The sequence below is a fragment of the Canis lupus genome, chromosome 17 (genome assembly GCF_011100685.1).
Source record: "Canis lupus familiaris isolate Mischka breed German Shepherd chromosome 17, alternate assembly UU_Cfam_GSD_1.0, whole genome shotgun sequence".
Classification (NCBI taxonomy): domain Eukaryota; kingdom Metazoa; phylum Chordata; class Mammalia; order Carnivora; family Canidae; genus Canis; species Canis lupus.
In genome coordinates, this window is record NC_049238.1 from 39,591,408 (window position 1) to 39,607,421 (window position 16,014).

General features: G+C 55.4%; 1 protein-coding gene and 2 long non-coding RNA genes across 9 annotated transcripts in view; 2 read left to right on the forward strand and 1 right to left on the reverse strand.

Annotated features, from left to right (window-relative positions):
* Positions 1-11,234, reverse strand: part of ATOH8 (atonal bHLH transcription factor 8) — a 31,184-nt gene extending 19,950 nt beyond the window's left edge. For all 5 annotated transcript variants that reach the window (XM_038561556.1, XM_038561558.1, XM_038561557.1 and 2 more), the window contains exons 1-2: positions 10,445-11,234; positions 2,541-2,732 (exon numbers count right to left, since the gene is read on the reverse strand). In XM_038561556.1, the coding sequence (XP_038417484.1) occupies positions 2,541-2,732; positions 10,445-11,203 (951 nt within the window). In that variant the 5' untranslated portion in view covers positions 11,204-11,234. The remainder of the gene's footprint in view (positions 1-2,540; positions 2,733-10,444) is intronic.
* LOC119869725 lies at positions 413-10,075 on the forward strand. Its single transcript, XR_005372477.1, has 4 exons — positions 413-594; positions 3,412-3,855; positions 6,484-6,601; positions 9,287-10,075. It is a non-coding gene; the product is annotated as an uncharacterized LOC119869725 (long non-coding RNA).
* Positions 10,242-15,063, forward strand: LOC119869724. 3 transcript variants are annotated; one of them, XR_005372476.1, is made up of 5 exons: positions 10,242-10,636; positions 12,309-12,445; positions 12,532-12,612; positions 13,581-13,773; positions 14,789-15,063. It is a non-coding gene; the product is annotated as an uncharacterized LOC119869724 (long non-coding RNA). The 3 variants fall into 3 exon arrangements; XR_005372475.1 differs by having other exon boundaries at positions 13,581-15,063; XR_005372474.1 differs by lacking the exon at positions 13,581-13,773 and having other exon boundaries at positions 10,244-10,636.
* Positions 15,064-16,014: the final 951 nt, after the last annotated feature.

Genomic DNA, 16,014 nt, shown 5'->3' on the forward strand with positions numbered 1-16,014 from the left:
AGGGACTATGGAGGCTCAAGCCCCAGTGTGGAACTCACTGCACATGTTTAATAAACACTGAATGAATGAATGAATGAATGAATGAATGAATGAATGAATGATCAAGTGAACTTCCAGGGATACCAGGCCCCTAGGTTCTGGTCAATAAAACGGTGGCCTGCCCCAGCTACTCAGGGCCACTGGATGGTCTGGAGACCATCCCTGAGGACACCTCAGGACTCACCTACCTGCACGGTGACAGACATGCAGGAAAGCACAAGCCACAGAAATGGGGTGGTCCTGTGAACCCCTCCAGCTTGCCAGGGCTGAGTGCTGGGGCTGGACAAGTCCTCAGATGTCCCGGCAACTCCAGAACCCTGTCCATCTAAGTTCCTTTGACAATGCTGATTATGTATAGGTACAGCACCTGGGAGACAGCAGCCCTGGAACAGCCACCCAGCAGGAGGGGTCACGGAATGCAAGCAACCCCACGCTCTTCTGAGGTGAGGCAAGACCTCTACTTGGATGCAGAGGCTGGGAAGTGCCTGAGAAATCACTGATGACTGATGTTCCCACCACGCCCAGTCATCAGCCACAGAACTGAGGCTTGGAGAGGTAAAGAAATGGGATGGCATATGATGACACAGCTGGTAGGTGATAAGAAGGGACTCTGATGCCCTGAACCACCACCTGCCACCTCAGTCTCCCAATCTAGACAATGGGGAGTTGGACCAGATGGTCTCTAAGGTGTCTCAGAATCAAGGTGATTTCAGGGGAAGCCAAAACCTCATCTCTGCTGGACATCTTCACCCCACTCCCCTTCTGTCCTCCCCAGCCCAGGCCACTACCTGCTCTAATCAAGGAACAGGGAAGGAAAGGGGCCTCAGCACTCCTGTCTCAGTGCATGAGGGGGAGTGTGTGGGGGGGGGTGAGGAGGTGAGGAGATGAGAGGTGGATCTGGAGCAAATGGCGCCTGCCCATCCTGCCCATCCACACCTCCAGGCTGCCTGAATGCCAAGGGAAGTTCACCCAGAGTTTACAAACCTCCTTTGTCACAGAGCCCTGCATGGAGCCATCAATCACGCCTTTAATTTACCCGTGTCACTTTCCAGAGGAAAGCTGCCCTGCCAGCAGCCAGTGGTGCTTCCTCTCACCCACTTGATGAGGACTTCATCTAATTGGTCCACGTTAAATCACTCCCAGGAATGCAATGTACAATTACTGCAGCAGCAGCAGCAGCAGTGGCTAGCTGGCGGCGGGGACATGCATGGCCCTCCCTGGCGGAGGCAGGAGAGTCCATGGGGGGCCTCCCTGGCCCAAGGCCCAGAGGCCTCTGGGAAACCTGGAGAACCCAGAGAGGAGCCTTCTGGAATGGGAAGGTGGGGGGGCTGGGGAAGGAGTGTCAGGGATGAGAGGGAAAGGCAAACCAGGAAGGAAGGAGGAGGTGGAAGGAAGGAGGGAGGATGCCAGTCACCAGGCTCCCCCACCTTCTCCATCCCTGGATGCCCAGGGGAACCAGGCATGTCTCACGGCCTCTACCCACCTCATGGATACAGACTAGGTCCCACGCTCTGTGTCTCTTCCCCTAGCCTCATAGGAACAGAGATCCAGAGGGCTTCCATAAGCCTTGCTCAGTACTGCCTGGCACTGACCCCCAAATGGAAAGGGTGGGAGCACAGGCCATTTAGGGACCAGAGCTGTGCCCACCACCTTTCCCTCTGCACACATTTCTCCAAACACATCAAGCTCTGGACAGGCTGTTTCCTCTGTCTTGGATGCTGTGCCCTGCTTCATCTTCCTGGTGACCTCCTGGTGGTCCTGGGCCCAGATCAAATACCACTTACAGTAAGATGCCCTTTCAAACTCCCTTGGGCACGAGAGGTAACCTGTCCCTCCTCAGCCCAGCCTTCCACCAGGCAGGACAGACCTCTAAGACCACCTTGCCATACCATACCACCCGTATCTACTGGCAGCGGGGTCCCTCTGACCATCCTGTGAGCTTCATGGGGACTGGGACCATAGGTTTGTTACCTTTACATCCATGTCCACATGCTTGGTACATGGCTGGGGATCAGCAAATCTCTCCCGAATGAATGAACGAACTACGAATATCACTCGCCTTAACACATGGCCTCAAGTAATCCACAGGCCAAGTCGTACTCCCAAACATGCTGAAGAGCTCTCGTGGGCTGTCACCCTGCTCAGAGGATCTCATTCTGCTCATTCTGATACATCTCTCAGAGGCCACATGGGCAGATCAGCACCACAGAAAACCAGAAAGAGCTTCAGATACACCATCTTCCTCATTAAGTGAGCAAACCCAGGCCCAGAGGCTCAGGGTGACTGTCCAAGGTACCCGCTAGCCCCGTTACCAGGAGTAGCGTCCCTCCCATAATCCCAGCTGTGTGAGGAGCTCTGAAGCTGGAGCGACCCCCAAAACCTCGAAGAGGCTCATCTTGCTGGCCCGGTTAGAAGCCTGAGTGAGAGTGGGATGCCCCAATTTCCATTCCCATCTCTCCTGTCCCCCTCCAGAGGCTGCTGCCCCAGGGGCTGGCACATACCTTGCGCTTCTTGGCACGTCCCTCAGCCTGCAGGGTGCGGGTGCAGCGCTGCACACACTCAGAGAAGCTGAGGTTGCTGTGGTCGGCACTGTAGTCAAGGTCGGCCAGCCGCGCCAGGGACAGGATGTAGTTACAGGCGATCCTCAGGATGGCCAGTTTGGACAGCTTCTGCCCATATGAGTAACACGGCACCTGGGGGTTGAGAAGGCATCAGGAGGGGCTGCCAGGGTCTCTGTGCTGAGCAGGGCCCAGCAGGGCACCCTGACCAGATAGGCGTGGGGCCACCCACAATGATGTCCCATTGCCCAAGAGGGGATTGCCAGGCAGCAGACATGGCCTGTCTAATCCTTTGACCCGGATTTTATTTTCTAATCTAAGCACCCACTGTTTTCCTCACACACATCTCAAACACACATCTCAACTCATCCACTCACAAACTCCGGGAGGCATCCATGTTCCCATCTTGTAGGGGAAAAAAACTGAAGCTCAGCTTAGGCCCACAAGGCATTAGAAATGAAGCATGCGCATTCCCACCATCACAGGGCTCTGTCCACCTGCCCTCCCTAAAAAGAAGTCTGTCTGAGAGAACCCACATATTTCATATTTTTCAGCTCTGATATTCCACTCACTCACTTATGCAGCAACACTTGTTCTGCTGGACACTGGGGGTCCAATTGTGAATAATAACTTGGTTCCTGATTTCAGAGAACTCACACTCAAGAGAGCTGTTACAGTGTCATAACAGAGTTAGGTACCCAGCACGGTGGGAATGTACAAGAAGGAAAGTGCCAGTGCTTAGCTATGAGGGCTTTCTTTTTCCTTTCTCTTTTTCTTTATGCTCTCTGGACCTGGGTCGCTGTTGGGCATACAGGTGTATAATATATATTTACAGCCCCAACCAGATTTGACATGCTTTTCAGTGACTCATTGCCAAGTGGACACTCACTAATTCATAGGGGTTTGTATGGGGTGAAGAGATGGAGTCTCTACCTTTCTACACTGTCCACCAATGTTTGTACTGCATGAGCAAAAAGCGATGAAGACTACAGCTGAGCTCTGTGCTGAGGCATGGAAATGACTCCACCAAGTCCATCTGACAAGTGCGAACCGACACAGCCTACTGCTCCTCTGATATACCTACCATTCATGTAAATGGCTGGACTGTGCTCACCCAGCCACCAGGGCTCTGGTTTCCTCCTCTCCCTGGCTCTCCAGGATTCATACACAGCATCCACCTCTACCACTGATTCTGGTACTCATCAACTGTCATCCCACAGAGTGGGTCACCACAGCATGTCCATTCAACAAGTATTTGGTGAGTATCCTCCATATACCAGGCATTGCTCTGGACCAATGGTCCTCTACTGGGGATGATTCTGTGCCCAGGGGAAGTGTTGGCAGTATCTGCAGACATTCTTAATTGTCAATATTGGGGAACAGTGAAGGGAAGGTGGTAGTGGACCCTACTGGTTGGAGGCCAGGGATGCTGCTAAGCATCCTGCAATGCACAGGGTCCTGGAAGGCCACCATACACAAATGCTCAGCCCAAACTGTCACTAGGGCAGAGATTGAGAAAGTACAAATAAGACAGTCACCACAGATGGAGACCCTACATGCATCATCCACTTTGTTCTCACGTTGTCCAGGAGCTATCTGACCTTCCCCACCCAACCCTAAACCAGGGGGCACGGGGAGGAGTGCTGGAGCAGGCACCTGTACTTAATAATACTCTAATAACACCCCAACCGTCCTTAACTCCCAATTATTGTCACTCATTTATAGGTCAGTCTCTGTGTGAGCTGTTGGGGAAGGCCCATGTCTGTAGGATCTAGACAGGTCTTGCCCACAACAGGCCCACAAGAGGGTTCGTTGAAGGAGAGAATGAATGAGCAAAGGAATGATTTATCTCCATGTTCTCCAGGTGGCTCCAGAATGTTTAGAAATGTGCTCAAAACCCTTTCCTCTCTCAGAGGATGAAGATCAAGCTATTCAGTGTAGAACTTAATCACACATACCTTTTGGTCATCTGGGTTCAACTCCTGACTCTAGCTCTCCCTGGCTAGAAGACCCCAGGCAGCTGACATGACCTTTCCAAGCCCGGGCTTCCTCTTCACCTGCTAACAGGGCTGCCCTCACAGTGTGGTAGGATTAAGTGAGATGACAGCACACGGCACGGAGTAAGCCCTGGCACAAGTCAGTGAGTCATTATGATTGGGGGCTGCAGAATTGTCTCCAAGGAGGGGGCTCCAGAGCAAATGAGAAGCAGGAGAGCTGGAGCCAGGACACAATGCCTGCTCATCACCACCTCCCCTAGCCCCCCCACCAGCTTGGGTCCTGAAATGGCACCCATCTCAGAGGCAAGGTTTGCTGTCAAATCTTCCAGCAGCCAAGGAGTGGCCCCTTACCAGACAAAGAAGCCGAAGGAGGGGCAGGTTGGTGACAGAGAGAATGCCAACACCTGTGCATTCACCCAGCCCTGGCTGTGGCTCCAAACTCATCCCAGAAAAGCCAAGAAAAGCAGCAGAACAATGCACTTTGCCTGTTCCCAACCAGAGTGCAGAGAATCTTGCTTTATCAGCCTGAACAAATAAACAAGGTCTGTGGGACAGAAAGGTTCCCGGGAGTCCTGGCACAGGGGAAGGGTGTCTCAAGAGCCAGCCCTGTACCTCCGCCTCTTCTGCACCCCAGGAAGGAGTGCCTATCTGCAAGAGGCCCTTGGGTGCTGGGCACAGCTCTGTGACACAGGTCCCTACTGTTGTTTTCACCTAGGGGCCAGGCTGGGAGTCGCCTGGCTCATTGTGCCCTTGGCCCCTGAACAGATGGGCTTTTCTGCCAGTGGGGACTAGGAATCTCGGGAAGGATCTGCACATGGGGATCCAGCATCATTGCAGGATTGCAGAGCAAAGATGAGGCCAAGACCAACCTAGGGGCTCCGCCCAGGTTCTGGGCCAGATTGCTTCTACCAAAACCCAGATCTGACAAGGAAACCATCTATCAGGCTCTAGTTGTGTGTCTGGCACTACAGTAGCTATTCACAGGTAGTTTGTCCCATTGGAAACCTTCCCCAAAATAAAGGTTGATATCCCAAATGTACATGAAGAAACAGAGAGGTGACATACTGGGCCCCAGTCACTCAGCTAAGACCTGAAGCTACCCAAGGAAGGTACATGGCCACTGAGTTCCCCAGGCTCCCTCCACCACAGCTGGCCACATGTAGGACACTAGCGGCACCTTTTGGGCAGCTCACTCCTCCTCTTCCCTGTCCCCTGAGTGGGAGGTGCTCCTCAGCTCACATGGGTAAGTCCAGACCCTCCCTCCTGGTGCCCATGCCCCAGGATGCAGCCCTCTGGCCCCGGAACCCTGGTTAAGAAGTACCCTGGTCTGGCCTGGCAGCAGGTCCTAAGGAAGGGTGGAAAGAGCTCATCTGAACTGCAGGCACTTACCAGTGACTTTGAGAGATGCCTTCAGCTCTCTGAGCCTTTAGTTCCCTCATCTGGAGACTGGGAACAACAATGCCTACATTGTTTGTCCCTACGTGATTGTTGGGACCAGGCCACCCCTGGCTGTTTATTGTGATCAACTAAGGGTATACTTAATACAATATCTATATTTATCTTTAAATAGCCCAGTGAAGTAGAAATGATTACTTCCACTTTACAGAGAAACACTTGATGCCTTAGCTGGGCTCTTTCCAATTAGCTGGAAGGACTAGGGATTTGGATGAGTCTTTAGGTCAGGGGATGGGCAGGCTGCCTTTGAAGCTGAGGATGGTGAGTTCTGGGCTGATAATCCCATGGGACTTTGGCCTTTGTGCTTACCAGCCACCCCATCACCTGCAGAGGACCCCTTCAGCAGTTGTCGGCTCCCCTAATCAAAGGACACAGGGCAAAGGAGGCAGCAGGGTCATTTGCCTTCAACTCCTAACAGATTGCCTCGCTTCTAGGAAAGTAAAAGGACCTGCTGTCTATCGTCAGCACTGGGAAGCCTTCTGTTTGGTCCAGCCCATCATGCTCTTAACCAGGAAGGGAAGAGCAAGGAGCTGCTTGGCCAAGGAAGTGCAGGTGGGGGAGAGGCCCTCTGGTCTGGTGTGGGGGTGGGGTGTGTGTGGGGCAGATGGTCAGGCCACAGCACATGCCACCAGCCCAGCTGCACAGGGCCCTCCCTGCCGCCTCATGTGAAGGCCATGTGTGCACAGCTGGGCCTGGCCTGGGTGCGGGGCTGCTCCAGGGCCAGGTGGGAGGGGGTCGAAAGGAAAGCCTGGCCTTGCTGGTTGGGTGCGGGGAGAGGCCAGAGTTCTGGCCTTGGCCTCCTGGCAGCACACTGGGACATCTGGTGTATGTGCAGATTTCCTCTCTCCCCTGAAAACTTGACCCCTCAGCCTTTATGGAGGGATAGCAGCCTCTCGGGGCAGATGCCCAAGGTGGCAGTGAGGAGCCCTCAGGGCCTTGCTGTAATCTGACAGATACAGATTCAGGAAGGGGATGCCAAGCAAGTGGAGCCTGGGTCCTCTTCTCGGCTGCCCCTGGAGTCTCCCAGTGGATCCTCACCAAGAGAACTCAGGATGGGCCGTGAGGGGACATTGGGATGGTGCCCCCAAACCTACACTTCCCTTAGTCTCAGACCCCATAGGATGCCAGGGGGCCATGACCCCACATGAATTCAAGAGGCTGAGAGGCAGAGCTCTTAAAAGCCTGGGCATTGGAGTGACTCACGGACTCTGATTAGAATCTAGGCTCTACAGTGACGGTGGCACACAGCTATGCAGGCTGTGACTGCACCAGGCCAAGGAGGCACAGCACACTCAAATCTAGTGAATGGTATGCCAAGCAAGGAGCTACACAGTGCAAAACTTACAAGGCCCCACGTGGTTGCAAAAGGCTGCGAGAAGTCAGCCAACTTACATGAAGCTCTCTGAACCTCAGTTTCACTATCTGTGAAACGAGGGGGAGATAATAATAATAATAATAATAACAATAATAACAATGACAATATCACTGTAACATATATGAGGTGCCTAGCACAGTGCTCGGCACAAAGCAAGCATCTGATAAATGGTAGTTTCTAGGAGTGCTGTTAAAATGAATACAGAATGTTTATTTCCACATCTCTCAAGGCCCTGCCTGGCACTGAGGACACTATAAATGCTAAGGAATGTTCATTCCTCCTACAGCCCCCATGCCTTTCTTCATTTGCTCTTTGCAAAGAAGCTATGTGGGGGGTGAGCCTTATCACCATTTTCCAGCTTTAGCAACTGAATCCCAAAGAGGGAAAGTAACTTTCCATGGTTATGCAGAAAGCATGCAACAGAGCCACCATTCAAACCGTGGCCTCTGGACTCCTCATCCAGTGCTCTTTTAACCATGTCAGGAAATTGCTTAGGGACACAAAACTCCAGACCAGAGCCATAATCCCAGAACTGATCTCAGTGCTGTGATGGCAGAGGCTTCATTTTAGGCAGAATCATCCTCCTCCTTTCTCTTCTTTGCCAAGGGGCCATTTCAAACAGTCAAACTCGAGCCTAGATCCAGAGCTACAGCCTATCTGGATCGGGGTATGAGAATGTGTGTGTGCATGTGTGTGCATGTCTGTACCTTTCACATGTGGGATTGAGGACCAGAGGAGGAAGGAGCTCCTTTAGGACGTAGGGTTTCCTCCATCAGATGAGTGCTGCGGTGGGTGCAGCCTCAGCCCCTGGCTCTGAGATCACAAGTGTCCTACCTCTATCTCCTTCCCTCCTAGATGGCAGGCAGATGCCCACTATGGGCTGGCAGCTCTCTGGGGAAAGGGACAGAATGGTCTGAGCAAGGAGAGAACAGACAGGAGCATGCACCTCTGGGCCTGTGTATTTGTGTGTCCTCTTGGCCATGTGTAATGATCATGTGTCTAGACATAGGTATGTCCCTGAATCTGCCCTTTTTATGTAGAACTTCCCCACAGAAAGGGTAGGAATGAAAGGAGACTAGGATTTAAATAATCTCATCTCAGACTCAGCCATGTGGAAACCAGCTTCCGATTGTTAATAAACATGACAGATACAGATGGCACTGTGGGAAGCATTTGGCCAGGCAGGCATTCCAGAAACTGCTATCATCTTCCCTAATCCACTAAGCAATCTTGGACAAGTCTCCTTCCTTCTTTCTCTAGGCCTCAGTTTTCCATTCCATTAAATGGGGTAATTCAACCTGACAGGATGTTGAGTTCAAACAGGATGGAATATTACTGAAAAACCACTGGGTAAATGAGACGTTTAGCTGAGTTCAGTACATGGAGACCATGAATACTTCCTTGGAAATGAAAGAGGCAGCCAGAGGGTCAAAAGGGGACATGAACTGGTAGTCAAAGGACCTAGGTGGCAGCCCTGCCCTGCTTCTCACCAGCTGTGACCCTCTGGGCATGTGGCCTCCCCAAACTGAGAGCATTTACCTAGTTGCAAGGTAAGCAGGTGGACAGGCATCTTTCTACCCACCTGTCATCCTTCCATCCTGCGAGTAGGTTGCAAGATGCTCTGTAGGATGCCACCCTCTCCAGGCATTCAGACCCAGACCTGCTGCCCAAGAGTAAGCCTGAGTGTTCCACTGGGCACACTGCCCAGTGACCCAACTGGCAAGGCTGGCCACCTCACTGACCAAGCATCTTACCCAAATCCAAGCAAGACACTTTGGCTCGACTCATAGAGCCTCTTTTCTCCCAGGAGCTCAATCCCCTTCTCATGGATGGACACATGCACCTGTCCTCTCCACCCGCAGGAAGAAGAAGAGAGTGGGATCTAGAAAGAAGATCATGTTTTCTAAAACGCTTTGTTGTTGGCTAAAGCCAAGAGACGTTGAGTAACTTTCTTGGAGACACACAGGAAGTCAGCTGTAGAGTGTGCCAAAAACCTGAAGTCCAAACCAGTCCCATCCACCCCTAATCCTTCCCCCTTTCCCTGTGGGGGTGGGGGCAGAGGGCACTTACTACCTTCTTCTTAGACCTCCCTTCTCTCTAAGAAAATGAGAAGTCTAGAACCCCAGGGCAGTCCCAGTCTTGTTTAAAGTAATTGCAAAACTGCTCCTCCCCACTACATGTAATTCTCAGATAACTGTTCTTCTCCATCCCCCTAGAGGATGCTGTCTGGTGAGGGCGGCACCCACCAGCCCCAAACTGAGAAGCCCCTGGCCCACCCCGGGACTAGACTCTGAAGATCCCCCAACTAACCGGTCCCCTCAGTAGATCTGCCTGCTTCATTCACCATGAGCTGAAGGTCAGCAGCGGAGGGTATCCCCTGGGAAGGCTCTCACCAGCCAATTCTTGAGGCTGCCACTGGGGAGGGAGAGGATACGGGCTTGTAGCCCGGATGCTTAAGGATACCAGGGCGATGCGGTGCCCGGCACCAAAGCAGCCTGAGTGTAGGGGTATCCCTTCTGGAAGGCAAAACCAGGTCCACTCCTCCGCAGCATCTGGGTCTCCCAAGACCCAGACCACGCTCAATGCCCAAAGAGGAAGGGTCTCCCCCTCCCCCCTCCCTTGCCAGGGACAGATTCCTACATTCCCTCTCTCCGCTTCCCACCGCGCTCAAGGGACTGGAGAAGACAAACACTCGCTGCCATAAAAGTGAACTATGAGGGCTGAAGTCAGATGCGCAGAAGGGTCGCCCCCCGGGGGGGGTGGGGCGAGGGACGAGGCTGCGGGGAGGGGGGCGAACCAGACCTTTGCCCGCACTTTGCAAGCTGAGATCCGTACCAACGCCGTGGCAAAGGTTACTGCCCTGGGGAGCTCCAACCTGTCTGGGCCCTGGGGCCGACCGGGCGGGAACCACTTGCCCCTTGGGCACAGCCTCAGCCTCCCTGGAACCTCCCCGCCGCTCGCCCACCCACTGCGGCAGCCGTCCCGGGGCGCGGCGAGGGCGCGCGGCTGGGAGCCGGTACCTGCTTCCTGAGCGCCTCGAAGGCGGCGCTGATCGTGTGCACCCGCGTCCGCTCCCGCGCGTTCGCTAGGAGCCTCCGGGTCTGCTGCAGGGCTTTGATCTCCGAGGCAGCGGCGGTCGCTTCGCCCGGCCGTTTCCTAGGCGACGCGGAGGAATCCGGGTGGTTATTGTAAATTACGTGTGAAATTGACGAGTAAGAACTTTCCCCGGGGCGCGTGGGGGGCGCTGGGCGCGCGGACGCCTCGGGGGGCGCGGGGGGCGCCGGCGGCGTGGGGCGTGCGGGCGGTGCGCACAGCAAGATACGGGGACGCAGGCCGGGCTCCCGGAAAGGCTGCGCCTCGGGACCCCCGGGTCCTTGGCCCGGGGGCGGCGGCGGCGGCGGCGGCGGCGTGGGGAGCCCCGGGCCCGCTGCGCCCAGGGCAAAGCCGCGTTTCCGCGCGTCGGGGACCTCCGGCGCCCGGGCGCCCCGGCGCTCCCCGGCCGGGTCTGCGCCCCCACCTGAGGGCACAGCCGGCGCCGCCGGGGCTGGCACGGGGGCCGCGACCGGCTGCAGCCGCTGGGTCCCGTCGCGCAGCCCGTTGGTGGCGGCGGCGGCGGCGGCGGCGCGCTCGGGCGCTTCCAAGTCCAATCGGAAAGTTTTATAGCCGTTCGCGCGCCGCGCCGGCTCCTTGCCTTTCCGCTTGAGCTTCTTGAGGCCGTTGAGCTCCTTCACGCACACGGTCTTCCACGGCCCGTCCTCGAGCACCGGGATGTGCTTCATGGCGCGGGCGGCGCGCGGGGCGGGGGCGGCGGCGGCGGCGGCGGCGGCGGGGGCGGGGGCGGGGGCTGCCGTGGGGCCGCCCGGGCCGCGCGCCCGCCGCGCTCGCTCCGCACGCCGCGAGCCGGCTCTGCCCGGCGGCCGCCGCGCCCCGCGCCGGGGAGTCTCGGGCTCTCCCCCTTCCCCGCCCGCGCTCCTCCCTCCCTCTCTCCCCCGCGCGCGGGGCAGCTGCGCCGCGGGCTCCGCGAAGCCGCCGGGCGGGCCGCTCCCGGAGCGCTCAGAGTGTCGTCTGAAGTCGCTGCCGCCTCGCCGGCGTTTCTGGAGAACGCCCGCTGCGCTCCATCTGTGTTTGTTTAGCCTCAGTTTACACAGAAGCCCGGTTCGCGAGATCAGTCAGCGCCGCCGCCCGGAGAGGAGGCAGCTCCTGCCGCCGCCGCCTCCCCAGCCCCGGCCGCCCGGGCCGCGAGCGCCTTTAAAGAAACAGGAAGCATTTTTCAAAACAGCTGGGCCGCCGGCCGCCTCCTTTGTCCGCGTCCTCTCTGCCTCCCCCCACCCCCATCCCTTCTGTCCAGAGCCTGCCTCCTCTGGCCCTCCCTCCCCGCCCCCCCCAAGTCCGGGGCGCCTCCTTTCCCCCCCGGGAGGACGCTCCGCTCCCCGCAGAACTGCCCCGAGCACGTGGCTTCTGGGCCCTTTGACCCTTTCCCCAGATCTGAGCCGGGCCTTCTCCACCCAGGCTGGCTGACCTCCGGGTGACACAGCAGCGACCTTCTGCACCCAGCGCCTCCGGTCCCAACTCACCAATCGAGGGAAAAAAAAAAAAAAAAAAAAGACGGAGCGAGGACTTATTGGGCGGCGGGGGGAGGGGTGCGGGGTGGGGAGTGGGTACGGAGCAGGGTGGGGGGAGGCAAAGGCTCTTCACGGAGGAGACGCACATTCCCACAACGTCGCAATCCCAGCCACTCCGTCACTTGCTGGAGCAGGGAGGCCAGGAATAGAAGGCCTAGGCCATAGGGAAACTGAGGCTCTGTAGAGGAATGTGCTTTCCCACTGTCACACAGCGAGTCAAAGAGGCCTGCAAAGAGGCTGAGAGTGGACCCTTCCGTTTTAGGGAGACCTAGCATCTGTGAGATTCTGCAGGCGCCTCACCCCTGGCCGCCTGCTAAGCTCGGATTTACTCATCTATGAAATGAGGAGTGCCCCCGTCCCAGCCTTGCTGTGAGGACTGAAGCCCCAGGCACACAGGAGGTACTGGTCAAATGGCTTTGCTTATTATTGTTATTAATGACCAGATCTGCCTCTCCTTGAGGCAGATTCCTTGTGTTCAACCCCAGCTCTACCCTCTACAAATGGAGTGATCTTGGATGAGTCACGGAACCTCTCTGTGCTTCCCTCTTCTTACGCATAAAACCGAGGTAATAATTATACCTTCCCCCTGAAGTGGTTGTGGAAATTGAGAATATGTGTGCAGGCGCCCAGAGCAGTGCCTGGCCCTAAGGGAGAGCTTTGCAAGTGCCCAGTGGTACAGGCAGGGGGCAGAGGTGGACTCCCCAGACTTTCTGTTCCCAGTGCCATCCCACTGAAGACTCTGGAAGGAAGAGGTCAAACTAGGGAGCCCTTACCCAAGCCTTCCCTGGAGAACCAGCCCAGGGCTTTGTCTCTCCCGGGTCCTTTCTCTGAGGCACTTCCTCCTAACGGCAGTGGCCGGCACTTTCAGCAGCTTGGGAGAAGAGGATGGCGACTCCACCCTGGTCTTGGGCTCTGACTTCTGCAGCTACTGGGATCCTCCTCTTTCTGGTTTCAGCCCTTCACTTCTGCTGCCAGACCCACCATGGGGCTTTTCCTGTGAAAATGCAGGGGGAGGCAGGTGACATGGTGGCCTGTGACATGCAGGGCCCTGAGAGATAGGATGGCAGTCTAGGCAGAAGGTTGAGACAGGGGCATAGAGCTGGGACCAGGAGTCCATGATAGACCTTGGCTTTTCCACTATTGAGCCCCAGGCCCCCGGGGGTTCTGTTTTCTCCTCTGTCATTGAGGATGGTATTTCTGTCCAGTCAATTTCTCAGGGTGGTAGGTCAACGACTTTGACGTTGGGCTTCAAAGATACACTCGTGTGTACACATTCACACTCATGGAGGCATCCAGTTTTCTGCCTATAGTCAATCCAAAACCTCATCTTTTTCACTGAGATGGATCATCATAATGCATGTGCTCCCTGAGGCACCCCCCTCCATGGACACCCAGCATCTTCCTGCATCTTATCTCCTAAGACCAAAGGTGTGCCCCAGAGAGGAGACCTCATTCACCTGTGTCTCCCCACTCAGCCGCAGGACCCTGGAAACCTGGCTTTTGCTCACAAGTCTCCCACACCTCCCCTCTGCAGAGCGTGCTCGCCCTCACCCTTTGATGACTGGCTCCAGTCTCCCCTCCTCCTGTAAACCCTGGCCAACTGACCACCAGAGCCCCCTGTCACTCTTGCTGGCCTCTGCACATGCTCACTCACAAGTCTGGCTGCAGTTTATCCTCCACTGAGGACCTGGCGGACCCCCCTAGGTTTGTGAGCTCCTGGAAGCCTGGTAAGTCTCAGGAGATGTTTGCTGAAGGACAGCCAGCTCTCATGTCCTTTACATTCTCCAGAACTCAAGCAGAGGCTAAGATCCGTGCTTGCCCACTCCTCGTGCATCTCAGTGGCAGGCATGGGAGGAAAGCCAGCCCACTGCTCTCCAGAGCTGCAGAGGTACCCTATGAGCCTCAGTGTCCTCACCTGTAAATGGAGATCATAATCTTTTCACAGGGCCATCACAGGGATTAAATTAGGCTGCATGTATGGCATTGAGCATAGTGATGATGTAGAGTGAGAGGTGGCTTTAGGCATCCCCCGTTAGCACACTGCCTTGGCTCCTTGCATTGTAGCATCTGGCCCCAGACTCTACAGTTGCAGGCTGAGGTGTCTATGGCTAGTTGGGATGGCTAGTGTGGAAGTCTCTGGCAGGACTGAAAATCATCCCTTAAGAAGCCAAGCTGTGCTCTAGAAAAAGCATGTATCTTGGCTGAACATCGAGGGCTCCACTGGTGCTGCCTGAGCCCCTCACCAATTCCCCCCAAACTGGAGATGGTCGCTGAAATCCCACGTGGGGAGAGGGGAAGAGAATGGATAGGAATAGTCAGCTGTGCTGGGTGGAGGTAGAGCAAGACTCAGAGCTGGCTCCAGTCTCCTGGGATACCCTCCTGCCCACCCCCCCCCCAGCACCGTGCTGCCTCCCCCCACTCAGACACTGGGGCCCAGGGGTTGGCATCACGCAAGCCTAGGAGGGATCTCTGCTTTGCCACTTACCAGCTGTGTGGCCTCAAGCAGCCTCTTCACCTCTCTGAGCCTTAGTTCAGTATCTGGGCATTATCCCCTTAGTTGGATAAGATGGAATGTACAGGAACAGGAAGCAAACTGTAAAGGGTCCAGGAGTTGTGGAGGGTTCCTGTTAATGCCATTCCCAGCCCACCAGGTGGCAGATCTTCAAGGTCAAGGCTAGGAGCCCATAAATCGAAGCCTACGGGCAAACCTGCATCCCAGGGCTCCTGATTCTGTCTTCCCAGCCTCCTTGAGAAACCCGGCAGAGCATGAAGGAGAAAGATACCAGCTGGGCAGCGCCCCCTGGTGGTGTGACGCTGTACTGCACATCTCCCTGCAAGGAACCTGCTCATTTTGAAGTCGCCTGTGGTAGCCCTGCAATGACAGTAATATAGATTTTGTGAATCCAGAGAGTTACCAGGATAAAATGGTTCTTGAGGCTCAAGGCTCTGCTTGGGATGGCACAATACAGACACCCCAAGAAAACCTATGCCCTACATTAAAAACATCCCCCACTGAATCAACTGTTTGATATTACCTTGGGCTGGCACAGTGTGCCACTGGGAGGGTCCACGTGCCCTGGATGACTGGTCCAAGGAACAAGAACGAAGCTAGAAAGGGAAAGGAAGGCAAGCGCTCAGGGCTTAGGCTCCTGGGAACAAATGCTCCACAGCCAGGCAGCAATCATTACTTCCATGCAGGGATTGATTACAGGCTCTATTTCTCTAAATCATTATAATGACCCAAGAAGGCAAACCCATTCTATTCCACAGATACGGAAACTGTTCCTGGAGGAAAAACTTGCACCAGAAAGAAAATAACAGAAGTGAGATTTGAACCCGGGGCAACTGACTCAAAACCCCAAGCTTTGAATCCTGTGCTTTGCTGCCTCCTGAGACCTCAGGGACTAGCATCTGGGGGATTGAGCAGCTAGGCTACGTATAGTGCTGACCTTGTTAGCATCCTGGCTGTCCACCTGTCAGCTGAAGCCACTGGACCACCCTGGTGTGCCTCCAGCTCCTTCCAGGTCGGGATCAGATGGCAAGGCACCACTTCTGGACATTCAAGGGCCTCAGGCATATGGATCTCAGATCTTGGGGTCCAGCATTGGTGCCCTCCCATCATGGTTGAGTGGAACCTGCCCAGCAACACCCTGATGTGCATGCAACACCCATGGGTGAGGATAGGACAAGTTGGCAGGAGGACGTTCGTTGATTGCTATCTTCTTAGCAGGATGGCTTAGAACCTCGGACACTTGCTACATGAAATTCTATATTCCTGAATCTAGAGTCCTCACTGCTGCCTGCCCCAGTTGTTCCAAAGTGGATGTGTCTGTCACCCATTCAAGAAAGAGAAGGGAAAGTGGAAACTATGCTAGAAGGAAATGGGGTACATATAACTAGAGCACCCAGAGTAGTGCTTGCAGCAGCCCTAGATAGGACCACCCAGGGGAGTGATCAGGAAGTAGAAT